Source organism: Somniosus microcephalus, chromosome 16, assembly GCF_052327205.1.
Source record: "Somniosus microcephalus isolate GS21.2 chromosome 16, FLI_Smic_1.0, whole genome shotgun sequence".
Lineage (NCBI taxonomy): Eukaryota > Metazoa > Chordata > Chondrichthyes > Squaliformes > Somniosidae > Somniosus > Somniosus microcephalus.
Genome location: NC_141002.1, coordinates 57,238,373 through 57,257,444, shown reverse-complemented (window position 1 = coordinate 57,257,444; position 19,072 = coordinate 57,238,373). Strand labels below are relative to the sequence as shown.

The 19,072-nt window shown below is 44.8% G+C and overlaps 1 protein-coding gene across 2 annotated transcripts in view; it reads left to right on the top strand.

Annotated features, from left to right (window-relative positions):
* Positions 1-19,072, top strand: part of LOC147106202 (potassium voltage-gated channel subfamily KQT member 1-like) — a 289,282-nt gene that overhangs the window by 67,224 nt on the left and 202,986 nt on the right. For both annotated transcript variants that reach the window (XM_086009089.1, XM_086009090.1), the window contains exon 3: positions 50-140. In XM_086009089.1, coding sequence (XP_085865215.1) covers positions 50-140 — 91 coding nt within the window. The remainder of the gene's footprint in view (positions 1-49; positions 141-19,072) is intronic.

Sequence of the window (19,072 nt, the reverse complement as noted above, 5' to 3'; positions counted from 1 at the left end):
TAAAGACTGTCTTTCACCTTGTTTTTTCTAAAATGTTTTTAAATTACAGATTCTTGATGGTGTTGATTTGTTTGATCTTCAGTGTACTATCTACCATAGACCATTATGCTGATTTCGCTACTGGAACTCTTTTTTGGATGGTAAGTAGAGTACTGGCTGACATGAAAGTGGCATTGTGGACCAGCTGAATGTTGTTCAAACTGTCTGTCTGATTTTTATTCCTAGTGAAATCAACGGAAATGAGAATCGGGCGGTTTCTGTAATAGGCAGTCATCTGTACTATCAGTTTGACGATCGGGTGACAAGTTGTAAATCTAACCCAGTGTTTCCATGTTAAATCTTTGGAACAGAAAAATATAAATGCATTATCCAATAGTAGATGACTTAAAGGAGGGGCATCGTGTAGTTAAATTGAGAATTCAGTAATTGGCTTCTGTCTAAATCCTGGGTACAGAAGCCTCTCGGAGCCCCATCATTAAGGAATGATCATTAGGATGTAAAAAAAATTGTATGTAGTTCTTATCCCTTGATTATCCAGCTTGTAAAATACTGTACTAGCAAATAGTAAAGTAGCAAATGAGTCAGTACAGATAAGTTATTAATTTATGGAAGAGCTGAATATCTCTTCTTTAAATGCAAATCTAATGTTACTTTATTCATCGAGAAGATACTGTATTCTATCTATTCAGAAATTACCTAATGTATGTTGTGGTAGATCACCTGTGGTATTGTTCAGAGTCTGAGGTTATGCTGTTCCATATTTCCCCTGGAAGATAAGTTTGTAAGGGATCAGCTCAGTGAATTAAGTGTTTTTGGTTCTGTATCCACTGCAGGTAAATAAATAAATATGCCCCTTCATACACTAGTTATGTGAAGAAGGGCATCAGTGCATGTCTTTTGGGGGAAGGTACTTCCAATTTTCACTCTTGATCTCCCATGACGTTGTTCAAAGTGAGTCAGTGGATATGTTTATAGAATGACAGGAGAGTTATACCATGTTAAATATTATGGATTATAATTTAGCTGATCTACCATGGCGACATTCACCTAACTTAAAAAAAATCTCTTCCTGTGACTTTGTGCATCTCTCTCTGCCTCTCTTTTTCTCTCTCCTCTTGATTTGAGTCAAGCTACATGCATATTTGAGACAAGTGTTATTATGTGCTCATTTACAGTATGGTATTCATTTTATCTCTTGCCTTTTTCTACACCCAGGTTACAGACGAAGATAGTTGGAAAAGTGTTCCGAAATACAAGTAGGCAGAGCTGTGGGTGCTGTGTCACATCATTAGATAATAGTGGCAGGTTAGTTTAGTCCTGGGATGTGGGAGCACTGGGAGTTTTGGTTGGGTTTGGCGATGGTGGGAGGGTATTCTTGCGATACGAGGAGTACTGATTGGGATCCTGGGAGTGAGAACAATTAGTTGAATCATAATTGATGGTCTGTAGAATCAGAGATGATGTGATTTATAGGAGCATCTGCAGGCCACTCTTCATGCCAGCGATTTGATAAGGAAGGGCCAAAGGAATCGGGAAAGGTTGAGCATAATAGATATCTTGAAGAGAGCCGCGTTATTGGTGAACAGATCAATTTGGAGTAAATTAGCAGGATAATTTCTTCAGAGTCTATTCACCAATTTTGCTACTGCATCTGAACGACTAAGATGTGGAGGAGCTATGTTGCAGAGGATTGGTAATCATGGGAGGCAAGTAGGGTGCAATGCGCCTGACATGACGCATAGTAGCATGCAGGTGAGTATTGATCAGCTTAGTGTATAGTTTTTTTTTTATTCGTTTGGGATCTGGGCGTCACTGGCAATGCCAGCATTTATTGCCTATCCCTAGTTGCCCTTGAGAAGGTGGTGGTGAGCTGCCTTCTTGAACTGCTGCAGTCCGTGTGGCGATGGTACTCCCACAGTGCTGTTAGGTAGGGAGTTCCAGGATTTTGACCCAGCGACGATAAAGGATCAGTGATATACTTCTAAGTCAGGATGGCGTGTGACTTGGAGGGGAACTTGGCGGTGGTGGTGTTCCCATGCGCCCGCTGCCCTTGTCCTTCTAGGTGGGAGAGGTCGTGGGCTTGGGAGGTGCTGCCGAAGAAGCCTTGGTGAGTTGCTGCAGTGCATCTTGTAGATGGTACACACTGCAGCCACGGTATGCTGGTGGTGGAGGGAGTGAATGTTTAAGGTGGTGCATGGGGTGCCAATCAAGTGGGCTGCTTTGTCCTGGATGGTGTCGAGCTTCTTGAGTGTTGTTGGAGATGCACTCATCTGGGCAAGTGGAGAGTATTCCATCATACTCCTTACTTGTGCCTTGTAGATGGTGGAAAGGCTTTGGGGAGTCAGGAGGTGAGACACTCACCGCAGAATACCTAGCCTCTGACGTGCTCTTGTTGCCACAGTGTTTATGTGGCTGGTCCAGTTAAGTTTCTAGTTAATGGTGACCCCCAAGATGTTGATAGTGGGGGATTCGGCGATGGTAATGCCATTGAATGTCAAGGGGAGGTGGTTAGACTCTCGCTTGTTGGAGATAGTCATTGCCTGGCACTTCTGTGGCGCGAATGTTACCTGCCACTTATCAGCCCAAGCCTGAACGTCATCCAGGTCTTGTTGCATGCGGGCATGGACTGCTTCATTTTCTGTGGAGTTGCGAATGGCGCTGAATACTGTGCAGTCATCAGTGAACATCCCCATTTCTGACCTTATGTTGGAGGCAAGGTCATTGATGAAGCAGCTGAAGATGGTTGGGCCTAGGACACTGCCCTGAGGAACTCCTGCAGCAATGTCCTGGGGCTGTGAGGATTGACCTTCAACCACCACAACCATCTTCCTTTGTGCTAGGTATGACTCCAGCCAGTGGAGCATTTTCCCCCTGATTCCCATTGACTTCAGTTTTACTAGGTCTCCTTGATGCCAGACTCGGTCAAATGCTGCCTTGATGTCAAGGGCAGTCACTCTCACCTCACCCCTGGAATTCAGCTCCTTTGTCCATGTTTGGACCAAGGCTGTAATGAGGTCATGAGCCGAGTGGTCTTGGCGGAACCCAAACTGCGCATCAGTGAGTAGGTTATTGGTGAGTAAGTGCCGCTTGATAGCACTGTCGATGACACCTTCCATCACTTTGCTGATGATTGAGAGTAGACTGATGGGGCAGTAATTGGCCAGGTTGGATTTGTCCTGCTTTTTGTGGACAGGACATACTTGGGCAGTTTTCCACATTGACGGATAGATGCCAGTGTTGTAGCTGTACTGGAACAGCTTGGCTAGAGGCGCGGCTAGTTCTGGAGCACAAGTCTTCAGCACGATAGCCGGGAATTTGTCGGGGCCCATAGCCTTTGCTGTATCCAGTGCGCTCAGCCGTTTCTTGATATCACGTGGAGTGAATCGAATTGGCTGAAGAATGGCTTCTGTGATGGGAGTAGGCTGATATGGATCATCCACTCGGCACTTCTGGCTGAAGTTGGTTCAAACGCTTCGGCGTTGTCTTTTGCACTCACGTGCTGGGCTTCACCGTCATTGAGGATGGGGATATTCTTGGAGCCTCCTCCTCCCGTTAGTAGTTTAATGGTCCACCACCATTTACAACTGGATGTGGCAGGACTGCAGAGCTTTGATCTGATCTGTTGATTGTGGGATCGCTTAGCCCTGTCTATAGCATGCGGCTTCTGCTTTTTAGCATGCATGTAGTCCTATGTTGCAGCTTCCCCAGGTTGGCACCTCATTTTTAGGTACACCTGGTGCTGCTGCTGGCATGCTCTTCTACACTCGTTGAGCCAGGGTTGGTCCCCTGGCTTGGTGGTAATGGTAGAGTGAGGGATATGCCGGGCCATGAGGTTACAAATTGTGGTGGAATACAATTCTGCTGCTACTGATGGCCCACAGTGCCTCATGGATGCCCAGTTTTGAGCTGCTAGATCTGTTCTGAATTCCATTTAGCATGGTGGTAGTGCCACACAACACGATGGAGGGTGTCCTCAGTGTGAAGACGGGACTTCGTCTCCACAACGACTGTGCGGTGGTCACTGCTGCCAATGCTGTCACGGACAGATGCATCTGCGACAGGTAGATTGGTGAGGACGAGGTCAAGTAGGTTTTTCCCTCCTTGTTGGTTCTCTCATCACCTGTCGCAGGCCCAGACTGGCAGTTATATCCTTCAGGACTCGGCCAGCTCAGTCAGTAGTGGTGCTACCGAGCCACTCTTGGTGATGGACATTGAAGTCCCCCACCCAGAGTACATTCTGTGCCCTTGCTACTCTCAGTGCTTCTTCCAAGTGGTGTTCAACATGGAAGAGTACTGATTGATCAGCTGAGGGAGGGCAGTAGTTGGTAATCGGCAGGAGGTTTCATTGCCCATGCTTGACCTGAAGCCATGAAACTTCATGGGGTCCGGAGTCAATGTTGAGGACTCCCAGGGCCACTCCTTCCTGACTGTATACCACCCCTGGTGGGTCTGTCCTGCTGGTGGGACAGGACATACCAGGGATAGTGATGGAGGAGTTTAGGACATTGGCTGAACGGTATAATTCTGTGAGTATGACTATGTCAGCCTGTTGCTTGACTCGTCTGTGGGACAGCTCGCCCAATTTTGGCACACAAGTCCCCAGATGTTGGTGAGGAGGACTTTGCAGGGTTGACTGGGCTGGGTGTACCGTTGCCATGTCTGTAGTCGGTGCTGAGGTCGATGCCGGGTGGTCCATCCGGTTTCATTCTTGTTATTTTGTTTCGTAGCGGTTAGTTACAACTGAGTGACTTGCTAGGCCATTTCAGAGGGCAGTTAAGAGTCAACCACATTGCTGTGGGTCTGGAGTCACATATAGTAAGCGAGTCCAAGCGGGAGTGCAATAATCCGCAACTGAATAGCAGAGTGTGAGAGCAGATGAACCTAAAGAGGAGTTTGCTCCTTCGGCAGAGGTGCCAATTAGGTTATTTTGGGTTTTGACTTCAACATTTTTTTTTGTGAAGGTTAATGACCAGTTGAGAGTGATGCCCAAGTGAGCATTGAGCACCATATTTAAGAATTTGACTAATTGGGATGATGGTGAGTTCACAAGAAGCATGAGCATTGTGCAAGTAGAAGACGGAGGACACATCTTTGTGGTAATTAGTTGAGGATTAGTACAAACAAAGTATACATGAGATCCTTTTACAAGAACCATTCTTCTAATGCATGATTATTCATTTGTCTGACAATACTGCAAACTTGAGTATTAATATCAGAACTTGTATAGCTTACGTTAATGTATCTAACTGTTACATCAATAGTGCATACATTGTATAATAAATACAACATCCACACTAAGAAACAACAACAAGTAACCTTTATAGCATGTAAATCATCCTTTTGTTCAGTTGGTAGCACTTTTATCTAAAAGTCTATTTTTTTGATGATTGCCTCTGTGAAGCACTTTGGAACAGTTTTCTACTTTAAAGGTGCTATGTAATGACAAGTTTTTGTTGTTAAAATAGTAGGAGTGCTAGGAAAAAGTCAGAATGTCACGGGTTCAAGCCTCGCTCCAGGGCCTGGAAATTGCGGTCGGAGGCTTGCATACACCTCCAAATCGCAAGAAAAGTACGCACTTAACCTGCTGCCTCTGAAGCTTCGGACTCTTGCGGTCCTGGGCATGCAGGTGTAGCCTAGGTAAAGGCCCACGCATCCCAGGGGTGCATGCGGTTTGCAAGCATCCTTGGGATCACGTGGGCCAGGCCAACCAATGACAAAGGGGGATTCCTGTTATGCTTATGAGGATTCCATTTACGTACGTAATCTCCATAAGCATAATAAAAATCACCTAAAAAATATAATTTCACAACACTGAAATAAAAATAAATGATCACAGGTTCAAAATTAATTAACATACCATTTAATTAAACATTTAAAATAATTTATTTTTCAAAAAATTTAAACATTTTTAACCGGGACAAAATTGATCTAAACTAATTTTAAAATGCAAGTGAATGTTTAAATCATTTAAACATTTATTTTAACTTTTATTTAAACCCATACGCCGGTAAAAGAAGGCCTTATGCCTGTCTTTACCAGGTGTAAGGAATTTGTGGGTATTTGCTGGGCAGTAGTTGGGCAAATATTCCAACCCTGCGCCAGCGATTTCCAACGGATGGGTATGATCTGTCGAGGAGAAACTTGATGGATTGCAAGTTCCGGGTTTTCACGCATCGCATGCGGAATCCCGGAACCTGCGGGGCACTTGCGACGGTGTACGCACACCATATGCCCCATAAAATCCGGGCCAATATTGATTGTTCATTTCAGCAATAAGGAGTGCTGGATTGTTGGAGATGCTGTCCTTTGGATATGCTAAACCCCTGTCTGCTTGTTCTGATGAATGTTAAAAACCCCACGGCATTATTCAAAGAACATTCTCCTGGAGTTCTGGCCAACATTCCTCTCTCATAATAAAAATAAAAGCTGATACATTTTGCACACAGCAATCAGTTAAAGTTGGGGTTGTATAAAAACAGCCACTGCACTTCAAAGTAACAATATGATGTGCTTTTGGGTTTCTGAAAGGCACAAGGTGCTATTGACTTGTATGGTAACCATCTACATTTCATGTGGACAGTCACATTTTCAGGTTCTGTGTCCTCTTGTTCACATTACTGTCACTCCCTGATTTCCTCCTCACCCATAACCAAAGCTGCTACTCTCAGGGATTGAGACTCCAGCAGTTGAGCACAGAATTTATAAATTAAGGACAAAAGAAAATAAGAAATGTCAGGATATTTTTTACTAAAAGGATGATAAGTATGTGGAACAGATTACCAGGGTGGTGGAACGTTAATGGGCTTCGAGAAGGAACTGGATAGCTTCTTGTCAACAACAGGATTCAGTGTTATTAGAAATACACCAATGGAATACTTTGGAGAGGTGAGCTAGATGAACCAGAGGTTTTCTGCCTGAAATTTATACTATGGGTTAAATTTTAGACCCCATTAATAGGCGGGTTTTGGTCAGGTGGGATGTTATATTGATAAAAATCTGAATCCTGACCCAAACCCGCCTCCAACTAGCGCACATCTAGTTTTAACTGAGGCAGGATGGGGCGGGGGGGGGGGGTGCAGGCAACCTAATCCCAGGAAGCAGGTTGGCAATTTAAATATTATAATGAGGCTGCCGTGCCTCCTATTTAACCACCATTTTAACTTTAACCCTGGCCGGGCCCTGGAAAACCCGGTGGCTAAAGGGAGGCGAGGACTGCTGGATCCAGGAGGTAAGTGTCTTTCCACTTATCTGCTGTTTCCAGTTTACTTGCTTCATCCACCCACCGCACCACCCCCGCCCTCTATGATCCGACCCCCCCCCCCCGACCCTTCCGATCTCTCACCCCAGACCCTCCCGATCTTCCTCTGCACCCCCCACGTGCCCCGGCCCTTCTGATCCCTCTTTCTTCCTCTTTTTTCTCTTTCTTTCCCCCCCCTCCCCCCCCCCCAACCATTCCGCTCTCCCCTGCGAACCCGTCCGACCTCTCTTTCTCCCCCCTCTCTCCCCCAACCCCCTCCCAAATCCTTCTGATCTCCCCCACCCCGACCTTGCCTCTGGCCTCCAATCCTCCTCTCGGCTCCTTGGCTGTGGCCTGATGCTGAAGGCCTACCCGCCAGAGAGCCAGCCAGCCTCTCAAGCTGGCTGGCTGCGGCAGGGAAACTGAGATTAAAAATAGCTAATCAGGTCCTGCCGTTAAATTTGGCAGGACTTGTGGGAAACCCATTCATCTGGGTTGCCAGACCTCAAAGCAGCTCCCTCCCTGCCTCCAAGTTAATATCCAGCCCTGTTACTTGCAGTGGACAGAAATTCCTGATCTCTCGCAATTATGAGTCAGTAATTCGAGTTAAGATTCCCAGTAACAGCAGCTTCTGGTGAGAGAAGGCCTTCCTCCTTTGCACTCACTGAACTTCATCAGCAGACCTGTCCTAATCACTCCCACACTCTGGGCTCCTTCAAGTACTCAACCTGATGTGCACCTCAGTAGTTTCTTCATGCAGGAAAAAATGTTGGCAAGACAAATGGAAGAGGAAATAAGAACAAGAAAGGAGGGAAGGAAAGTGGAAAAATAAGAGGAAAAAAGTGGAGGAGCAGGGAGAGACAAAGTAAGTAAAGGACCAGGAAGTGGGGAAAGAGAGAAACAGAAGTCCTATGTGTTAAATCTCAAGAGTTTAATAACCTTGCTTGTATAACAATTAAAAAAGTACGCAGGAGAGAGAGTTCAGTTAACGGCCATCTTTCAAGAGAAACTTCTCAACCCAATGCACTCTATTTCCCATAGTGCATTGCACATCCCAACTACGGTAAGCTATGTGGGATAATTCAAATACAACATTCAAAATACACAACATCTCCTCCCCTCTTACATTAGATGTCCCAATAGAACCACAACATTTTTAAAACACAATAACCTGGGAGTGAGGGTAGACTTCCTCCAACCATGGCTATACCCATGGAGATTATTCTGCCCCAGATAAAGGGTAAGCCTCTGAACTATAAATTCAAACGTATAGGGGCCCGCCGCTCTGGTAGGATACCGGCGGTCAACCTGGCTCTCCAGTTCATTGTCTCTCACAGGTGATGTCAACACAGGTGTAGGTGGCTGAGGTGCCTGTATACAGGTCTCCCTTGCTGATGAGATAGGGGCTGAAGCGGCTGCTTCCTCAGAAGGCGAGCCTCTCAGTGTAGAAGGCGGATGACCCACAGCGTCACCCAATGGCAGATACACTGCTGTTGGTGGTTCAGTGGGTGTTGCTGCACTTCGTAGAAGCTGATCGGTGTGTCTCTTCCAGACAATATCCTTGGGTGTCTGTATGGTGTAGGATACTGGACTAGTCTGTGCAATGACAGTAGCAGGAACCCACTTAGGTCCACCACTGTAGTCCCGTGCCAACACCTGTTCACCTGGACTGAAGACTCTGTCTTTGGAGCGTTGTTCATGTCGCTTGATCTGCTTGTCCTGCTGATACTGTACCCCACGTCTTTCACCTTTGGCGGTTTCAGCAGGTCGAAGTTGGTTCGTAACTCTTTTGAGCAGTAGCGTGGAAGGTGATGCTTTTGTGGTCACATGTGGTGTGTTCCTGTAATACAACAGGAAACTATTCAGGCACTGATGAAGCGTTCCCTGGCCTTGCGATGTCTTTAGAGAGCATTTCATGGTCTGAACAAACCTCTCAGCTAGACCATTGGTCGTAGGGTGGTATGGTGCAGCCCTGATATGTTGTACGCCATTCACCTGCAGGAAGGTAGCCATTTCTTGTGACACCCACTGTGGACCGTTGTCTGAGACAAGTTGCATCGGAGATCCAAATCGGCTGAACACCTCACCTAACTTCTCGATGGTCTTCTCAGCGGTGGTGGACCTCATTATAACAACCTCTGGCCACTTACTGTGCGCGTCAACAGCCACCAGGAACATTCTCTCCTCGAATGGACCTGCAAAGTCTACATGAATGCGGTGCCATGCTTCCTCCGGAAAGTCCCTGGGGTGAAGAGGTGCAAGCTATGGCACATTATGAACTCTCTGACATGAGGAACAGGTTTTAGCTTTGTCCTCAATCTGTCTATCCATACCCGGCCACCAGAAGTAGCTCCTCGCTATTTCTTTCATACGAACCATTCCGCAGTGTCCAGAGTGTAGTTGCTGTAACACTGGTTTCCGTAACGATGGTGGAATAACCACTCTCCTCCCCCACAGCAAACATCCAGACTGCACCGACAGTTCGTTTCTCCTTAAGAAATATGGTTTCAGGTTTGGGTCATCGCTGTCAAGCTTGCCCCTGACGATAATGTCCAGCACTGCAGACAACACTGGGTCGTTTCTGGTGTTGTGTCGGACCTGTGTCGAAGTAACAGGCGCGTTCTCCACCTGCCTAAAATAGCAGATGTCCATGCTACGCGTCATAGGCTTGGTGACAGGCAGCGGCAACCTGGAAAGACCGTCGGCATTGCCGTGCAGGTCAGACTTGCGATATCTAATGTCAAATGTGTGTGCAGACAACAGCAGCGCCCACCCTTGCATTCTGCCCTCAGCAAGTGATGGAATCCCTGTATGTGGCCCGAAGATGGTCGAGAGAGGACGGTGGTGATCTGTTAGTAGGGTGAACTGTCTCCCGTACAAATATTGGTGAAACTTGCGAACGCCAAAAACGATGCTCAGTGCTTCTTGTTCTATTTGGGCGTAGTTAGTTTCAGCTCTGTTCAAAGTCATAGATGCGAATGCTATCGGCTTCTCTTCTCCGTTTGGCATGATATGAGAAACGACCGCTCCCACACCATATGACGATGCATCGCAAGCTAACTGTATTGGTAATGAAGGGTTAAAATGCGTCAAAGCCTCTGACTTCAGGAGCGTGTCCTTTGCTGTCATGAACGCCTCCTGGCACTTGTTATTCCATTCCCACTTCTTGTCTTTACATAGCAACCAATGCAGCGGCCTCAGCATCGAGGCTAGGTTCGGTAAGAACCGTCCATAGTAGTTCAGTAACCCTAGAAAAGAACGCAGCTGGCTGATATTTTCAGGTGCTGGGGCATCCACGATTGCCTTGGTCTTGGACGGTGCCTTGTGAAGGCCTGTGGCATCGATCACATGACCGAGGTACTCAACTGATGCCTGAAAAAAATCGCATTTATCCCTGCGAACTCTGAGTCCATAATCCCTCAGTCTCTGTAGCGTTGTGTCCAAGTTACGCAGATGGCCTTGGTCATCACACCCAGTAACTAAGATATCATCTAAGTAGCACTGGACTCCAGGCAATCCACGAAGGATCTGGTCAATAGCACGTTGGAAAAGCGCTGGAGCTGATGTAATTCCGAAAGGAAGTCGACGATATCTAAATAGGCCCTTATGCGTCACAATAGTCAGCATTTCTCGTGACTGTTCATCCACATGCATTTGTAAGTAGGCTTGACAGAGGTCGATTGTGCTAAACTTCTGGCCCCCAGCAAGTCCCGCAAACAAATTATCAATATGGGGAGGCGGATATTGCTCCACTGACAATACAGGGTTAACAGTTACTTTAAAATCTCCACATATCCTAACTCCATCCCCTTTCTTAAGCACTGGTACGATGGGCGTTGCCCATTCACTCTCACTGACTGGTTCTAGTACTCCGCTTTCAACTAGGGCTTCTAAGTCGGCCTCGACTTTTGGTCTGATGGCATAAGGTACGGGTCGTGCCTTCATGAACTTGGGTTTGCTATCCTGCTTAATACGAAGCTTCACAGTAATATCTTTCATGCTACCCAGTTCTCCATTAAAGACTTCTGCATGTTTCTTTAAGATGGCGGGTAAGCCTGGATCATTGTGTGACATCATGTAGACTGATGACCAGTCTAATTTTATTCCCTCCATCCACTAACGTCCCAGCAGGGAGGGGTAGTCTCCTTTAACTACGTAGAGTGGTAACTTCCTAATTTGTCCATGCAACTGAACTATGACCTCAGTGATACCTCTCACAGTTACTCTTTCACTGGTATATGTCTTTAACGCTATGTTAGCTGGCTGAAGTGGAAGGTGCTTTAATGTCTTTTTGTAGATTGTCTCTGACATAAGAGATACTGCTGCCCCGGTATCGATCTGCATTCGCACAGGCTGCCCCTCTAGCAAGGGTGAGACCCAGTAGCCATGCGAATCCCCAGCTACAGTCAGCACGTTCAGTGATAGTTCCTCCTCTGAAGTGTCACTTGCCTCTGTTTTGTCCTGTTCTACAGAGCAGACATGCTGCTGTGTCTTTTGTCTGAATTTTTTTTTTTTTTCTTTCCGTCTTTGACGTTTTCTCTGTATCCTTTTTATTTCTGCATGCGCGCTGAATATGTCCCTTTTTACCACAGCTGTGGCAATCCATGTCCACACACCAGCATGCAGACGTAAGATGCCCCGTTTTGCCACAACGGAAGCAAGGCCCTTGGCTCTCTGTTCTTACTTTGTGCACTTTTTCTGTTGCACCCAACTGTTGAGCTTCCTTAGCTGCCAATTCCATGGCAATACTGATTTCAATGGCCTTTTGTAGAGTCAGATTACTCTCCGTTAATAGTCTCTTCTGTATGGCTTCAGTTCTCATACCACACACTAGCCTGTCTCTTATTGTATCATTTAGCACATCATTACACTCACAGTGCTCTGATAGTCTTTTTAGTGTAGCTACAAACATGGTCACTGTTTCTCCTTCTTCCTGGTTATGCCTGTGGAACCTAAACGTCTTGGCTATGACTAGGGGTTTGGGTGAAAAATGCCCTTTTAGTGTCTCCACAATTTTGCTATATTGTTTAGTCCCTGGTTTATCTGGATGCACTAAAGTATGCAAAAGATTGAAAGTCTTTGGTTCCATCACACTTAACAATGTAGGTACTACTTTGTTCCCTCCAATGTCATTTACTTGTGTGAAGTATTCAAATCGTTCTGTGTATGAGCTCCATTGTTCGACATTCTCATCAAACGGTCCAATATTACCGATAATTCCAGCCATTTTCTTTCTCTCAGGCTCCTAATTATCATTCACTAAGGATCCTTCCAATGTTGAACTCAACTAAAATCACTATCAGTTATTTAGTGCTTCAATTCACGGATCGTTTCACAGTTGAATAAATGTCCTTCCCGATTTACTCACTGCTTTTCCTCCCCTTCCTCAAGTCGTTAGTACCTTATACGCCGTCTCGTCTTCCCGCCATTGTAAGCTCCTTTATCCTTGAGCCAGCCTCACTTTAATTAACTGTCCACGGCAAAAATAACCGTTTTAAACACGTAAAACCCGACTATCTTCCGCACAGCAGAGCCACGTACGTTCAGACATCCTCGTCGCCACTTTTGTTAAATCTCAAGAGTTTAATAACCTTGCTTGTATAACAATTAAAAAAGTACGCAGGAGAGAGAGTTCAGTGAACAGCCATCTTTCAAGAGAAACTTCTCAACGCAATGCACTCTATTTCCCATAGTGCATTGCACATCCCAACTATGGTAAGCTATTTGGGATAATTCAAATACAACATTCAAAATGCACAACACTATGCATTTTGCAGTCAATGTTTGGACTGAGCACCATTAGTCTGCATCATGGGTTCCAAATCAACACCGAGTTGGTTTCAGATTCCAGGTTTCTGAGCCACCCCGCAAGTCACCACAGCTCAATTTTTAAGGTAGTTGTGCTGCAGTATTGTATGGTTTCGGTGCTTGGTGGCTCAAGAAGAATTTTGACTGGTCAGAGCAGCTGGATTTGCTTGACAAATGAAAACATGGTATAAGATTATTTATTTTCATTGTATGCTTATTCTTTTTTATTTCAATTGAAGCAGCCTAATGAAATATTACTTTACTATGTTACTGATACCATATGAACATACATGCCAACTGAATGTGTTTTACGGGCAGTGTTTCAAACCTGGTTTCTCTTTGTGTTTTCAGATGAAGATCAGCACAGATTCAAGCATCCTCCATTCTATGGTAGTTGCCACCTAGGCCACCACAGCTCACTTGTAATGCACTTACACAGCTGTTTTTTGTGAGTCTTGCACTCAGTGGGACAGATCAAGTGAGAATGAATGATTCTTGGACCCTGGATACCAAGAACATTTGAGGTCCCTCGGCACCCCCTGCAGAACACCCTGATCCATTAAAGAAAGACTTGCATTTATATAATGCCTTTCACAACCTCAGGACATCCCAAAGCGCTTTACAGCCAATGAAAAATACTTTTTGGAGTGTAGTCACTGTTGTAATGTAGAAAATGCAGCAGCCAATTGCACACAGCAAGCTCCCACAAACAGCAATGTGATAATGACCAGATAATCATCTTTTGTTCTGTTGATTGAGGGCTAAATATTAGCCAGGACACTGGGGCTAACTCCCCTGCTCTTCTACAAAATAGTGCCATGGGATCTTTTACGTCCACATGAGCAAGCAGACAGAGCCTCTGCTTAATGTCTCATCTGAAAGACAGCACCTCCGACAGTGCAGCAATATCTCAGTACTGCACTGGAGTGTCCACCTAGATTTTTGTGCTCAAGTCTCTGGAGTGGGACTTGAACCCACAACCTTCTGACTCGGGTGAGAGTGCTACCCACTGAGCCACGGCTGACAGCACAAACGTGGAGTAAACTGCATGAAGAAATAGGCCTGTACAATGATTACACACTACATTATTAATGAAGCAAATCTTATCACAATATAAATGAAACTGATCCAGCGGTTATATGCAATTCTTGTGCATTATGGTGAATTGTATGGGGAGCCCCATATTTTGCTGGGGCCCCTGGACACCGGCCCCATAGGTCCCTGGGATTGAAATTAGACTACTTCTGTGGGGCGCTTGTTGGTAAGGCGGGATAGCACAGAAAAACTTTGCAAGCAGCCAGGAGAGGGCAAGCTGTGCCTTACTGGCTTCCTGCTAAGGGAAGATGGCAGATATACCTGCACCAGGCTGTCTAGTCTGGATCAATTCCCAACTGGAGACGCATGCCTCTTTTTTCCTACCAGGCACAGCTCCTCCCAGGGTACCAAATACCAGATAAGATGGTGGGGCGATGCAGAAGAATCCATCTGCCTGTGTGCTCCGGCCATTACACCTTCTGATAAGTGACACTCAATTTTTGATATTTTTCCCTGCATTTAATTAAATTGTTTATAAATTTTGACATTTGAATGAGAGCATTAAATCAGATACAAATATTTTAAATTGCTGATACTGCAGGTAATTTATTTTTGATGTTTTGTAAGAAACCTAAAAGTTAGAACAATGTTTAAAATCTTTATCATCGCTTTTAATATTTATAAAATGCTTAAATTAATTCTTCATATACACACCAGTGAGGATTGTGAACAGGATTTCGGGGGCGGGTGGCTGTGAATTAACAGAATCATTTTAGACTACAGGATGCTTAAAAAATCCATTTGATCTTAATTCATCTGTCCAGAACAACCTTACACTCCACCTCATTGCTGCATCTAATCGTTTCTTAAATGATTCCAGAATTTTCACTTCCAGCACTCTGTCAGAAGTCCAGCCCAAGGATTGATTACTCTTTCCATGAACAAGAGCCTCCTCATAGTAGTCCTAAATATATATTTTTCTAGTTTGAACCATTCATGCCTTGTCCTATCCCATAGTTTAATTTCTATAATATCACCTCTTAGATGCTTAATTATGTGCCATTGGCTTATTTTCAGGGTTATTTTTGGGCTATTTGTGTTTTTTTTGGAGCTGTTGGCCAGCTTTTGCTAGTTCTCTCCGCTGGCATGTACTATCTATATAAATGCAAATCTGTTTGTTCCACTGGAGGAAAATGTTTCTTGTGCTGAAATCTCATTCGTTTCCTCTAGAGGGAGATATTGCTCTAGCCTTATAGTTAAGTTTATCCTATAGTGCGATTCTACTTTTGGACAAAAACAAGTTATGGCAAATCATTGAGTCATTTTATTTCAAGAAACTAAATACTACAAACAAACGGATTGCAAGTTAAAAATTTGACCATTAATAATTCCAGCATCAACAGCTATCTCCCCTACATTTGCCAAAAACATGGGACCAGAAGGATGCTCACTTCTCTTATGGCTACCACCCTTCCCTGCTTCCTTTCTTGTTGTCTTGGCTGTAAAACAATTGGTAACAGCTTTAAGGGCAAGTTCAGATATTCATGGAATACCAACTGGTGGGATTGAACAAACAAAAAACATTGAATACAGGTGACATATATATGTGGCCAGTCCTACTACATTGCTACCCATCATCTTCCAAGTTATCAAGGATTTTTGGCCCATTTTCAGGTAGCAAATTTAATTACGCCAAAAGAGTCAGCATGCCCCCCACACAACACTCCTGCACACATACAGGAATCTTACCACTTTGCATGGTCAGATATAGGGTTCAGATACCTAGGTGTAACAGAAACTCTTATACGTTCAATCATGTACAAGAGGAATTACTCCCCACTCATTGCATGTGTATATATACTAACGTGGACAGATAGGACATCCGACCAATATCACTCCTAAGACAGAGATAAAGTTGAATGTGCTGCCCTGGCTTATCTAACTTTTCTAAATGCTACCTATTGAGCTCCTGCTGCAACAATTCATGATCTTGATGTGCACGTACTAGTGTTCCTCTGGGTAGGTTAATGCCCACGATGTCTCCAACCTCAATGGAAGATTGGGTCTTCCATGCCTTCAATGTTATTACTGGGTGGTTTTGCTTGAGCATTATGGCTTGGAATACAGCTTCAATGCAGAACCCATGCTTGGTATATAGGCTGAAATCTCGCAATCTAGCCCCAGCTAATTTTCCCTTCATACATTCTAATAAGGGGGCAAATGAACACCTGATGGTTGCACTAATGCTATTGATCTGAAACAAGGTGCGTGCATGTCTGAACATTTTGCTGAGTCTGTTCGACCTCTACCCAACCTGAGGTGACAACTGACTCCCAGTTGTACGACCATAAAGGAATTCAGAGCTTAGCATGAGAAAGGCATCACCAGGCTCAATCAGCTCCTTTGCAAGGGTGGGATCTTGTCCTTTCAACACTAAATGAAGAAATTCCATCTCCGCAGTATGTTTTCACGTACCTCCAAATTGAGCACAGCCTCCAGATGCCAGGTCGGAATCTCCCCTCTCTGGCTGTGCTGCCCCTCCATGTTTGCTTCTGATCTGAAACTTGTTAAGTTGCAGTATAATTATGCACAGTTAGGGTGTCAGTGTGCTCTCTTTTCTAAATGCTGTGTTGAGAATATAAACCAGTACTATATCAATTCTTGAGGGCAAGTTTTGTAGTTTGGTGCCATGGGGTAACGGGGGGTGTTTACATATTGCACAGGCCTACTGGAGTGTTTCCTTATATGATCACAAGATAATTACAGATGAGGAAGGCTATTCATAACATATTAATTCATCCATCCAGGGAGATCCTAACTTGCCTCTGTTGTAGCTTCCAATTGTCTTTTAAATGATTCCATGTTTTTTGCCTTAACTACTCATCACCTCCCCATCCAAATTTCATTTCTTTACCTTCCTCACTGGCCACTCTTTCCCTGCCAGCCTTTCTCTGTGTGCTGCATGCCAATGGGGCACAGGGTCTGACTTGTAAGGGGGATAGATAGGAGTTTCTGTGGCCGAGACCGAGACTCCAAGATGGTATGTTGCCTCCCTGGTGCAAGGGTCAAGGATGTCTCGGAGCGGGTGCAGAGCATTCTGAAGGGGGAGGGGGATCAGCCAGTTGTCGTGGTACATGTAGGTACCAACGATGTAGGTAAAAAGAGGGAGGAGGTCCTACAAGCTGAATTTAGGGAGTTAGGAGCTAAATTGAAAAGTAGGACCTCAAAGGTAGTAATCTCTGGATTGCTACCAGTGCCACGAGCTAATAAGTTTAGAGAGAGTAAGATAGATAAGCTAAATACGTGGCTTGAGCAGTGGTGCAAGGGAGAGGGATTTAAATTCTTGAGGCATTGGAACCAGTTCTTGGGGAGGAGTGACCTGTACCAAGGGGACGGTCTACACCTGAACTGTGAGGGAGCCGATGTCCTCGGGGTAATATTTTCTAGGGCGGTTCGGGAGGATTTAAACTAATTTGGCAGGGGGATGGGAACCTAGGTAGTGGAAAAGAGGGAAGTCATATGAAGTCAGAAATAGATGGTAGAAAGGTGAGAAGCAATAAGCAAAGGAGAGAAACACAAAGGGCCAAACTAATTCATAATGAGAGTGTGAAAAAAGCAAGCCTGAAGGCTTTGTATCTTAATGCTAGAAGCATTAGGAACAAGGTGGATGAATTAGTTGTGGAAATAGAGGTAAACAAGTATGATTTGATTGGGATTACAGAAACGTGGCTGCAGGGTGGGCAAGGCTGGGAACTTAACATCCAGGGATATACAATATTTAGGAAGGATCGGCAAAAAGGTAGGGGAGGTGGGGTAGCATTGCTGGTAAAGGAGGGGATTAATGCAATGGAAAGGAAGGATATTAACTCGGATGAAACGGAATCTGTATGGGTAGAAATGAGAAATAGCAAGGGGAGGAAAACGTTAGTGGGTGTGATATATAGGCCTCCAAATAGTAATATGGAGGTGAGGGAAGGCATAAAAAGGGAAATTAGAGAAGCGTGCGATAAGAGCACAGCTGTCATCATGGGTGACTTTAATTTACATATTGATTGGACTACCCAAATTAGTAAAAATTCTGAGGAGGAGGAATTCCTGGAATGTTTTCGGGACGGTTATCTGGACCAATATGTCGAGGAGCCGACTCGAGATCAGGCCATTTTAGACTGGGTATTGTGCAATGAGAAGGGACTTATCAGCAATCTTCTTGTACGAGGCCCCTTGGGTCAGAGCGATCATAATATGATCGAGCTCTCAGTCGAGATGGAGAGTGAGGAAATTGAATCAGAGACTAAGGTCCAGAACTTAAATAAAGGGAATTACGAGGGTATGAGACGGGAATTGGGTAAGATTGATTGGGTGGTGTTTCTGGGGGGATTGACAGTGGATAGACAATGGCAAGCATTCAAAGATAGAATGGAAGAATTCCAGAACATGTTTATACCGGTTTGGCATAAAAATAAACCTAAAAAGGTGACTCAACCGTGGATAACGAGGGAAATTAGGGACAGCATAAAATCAAAAAAAAGGGCATATCAACTGGCAAAAAAAAGCACCAGACCGGAAGATTGGGGGCAGTACAGGATACAGCAAAAGAGGACAAAGGGATTAATCAGGAAGGGGAAAATAGAATACGAAAGTAAACTTGCAGCAAACATAAAGACAGACTGCAAAAGCTTTTATCGGTATATCAGGAGGAAAAGACTGGTAAAATCCCAAGTCGGTCCCTTGCAGTCCGATTCGGGAGAATATATAATGGAGAATAAGGAAATGGCAGACCAATTAAACTCATACTTTGGTTCTGTATTCACAAAGGAGGACACAAATAACCTCCCAGGAATATCGGCAAACATAGGGACTAATGAGAGGGAGGAGCTGACAGAAATTAGTATCTCTAGGGATATGGTGTTGGGTAAGTTGAGGGGACTGAAGGCCGACAAATCCCCGGGGCCTGATAAACTACATCCTAGGGTACTTAAGGAGGTGGCCCTG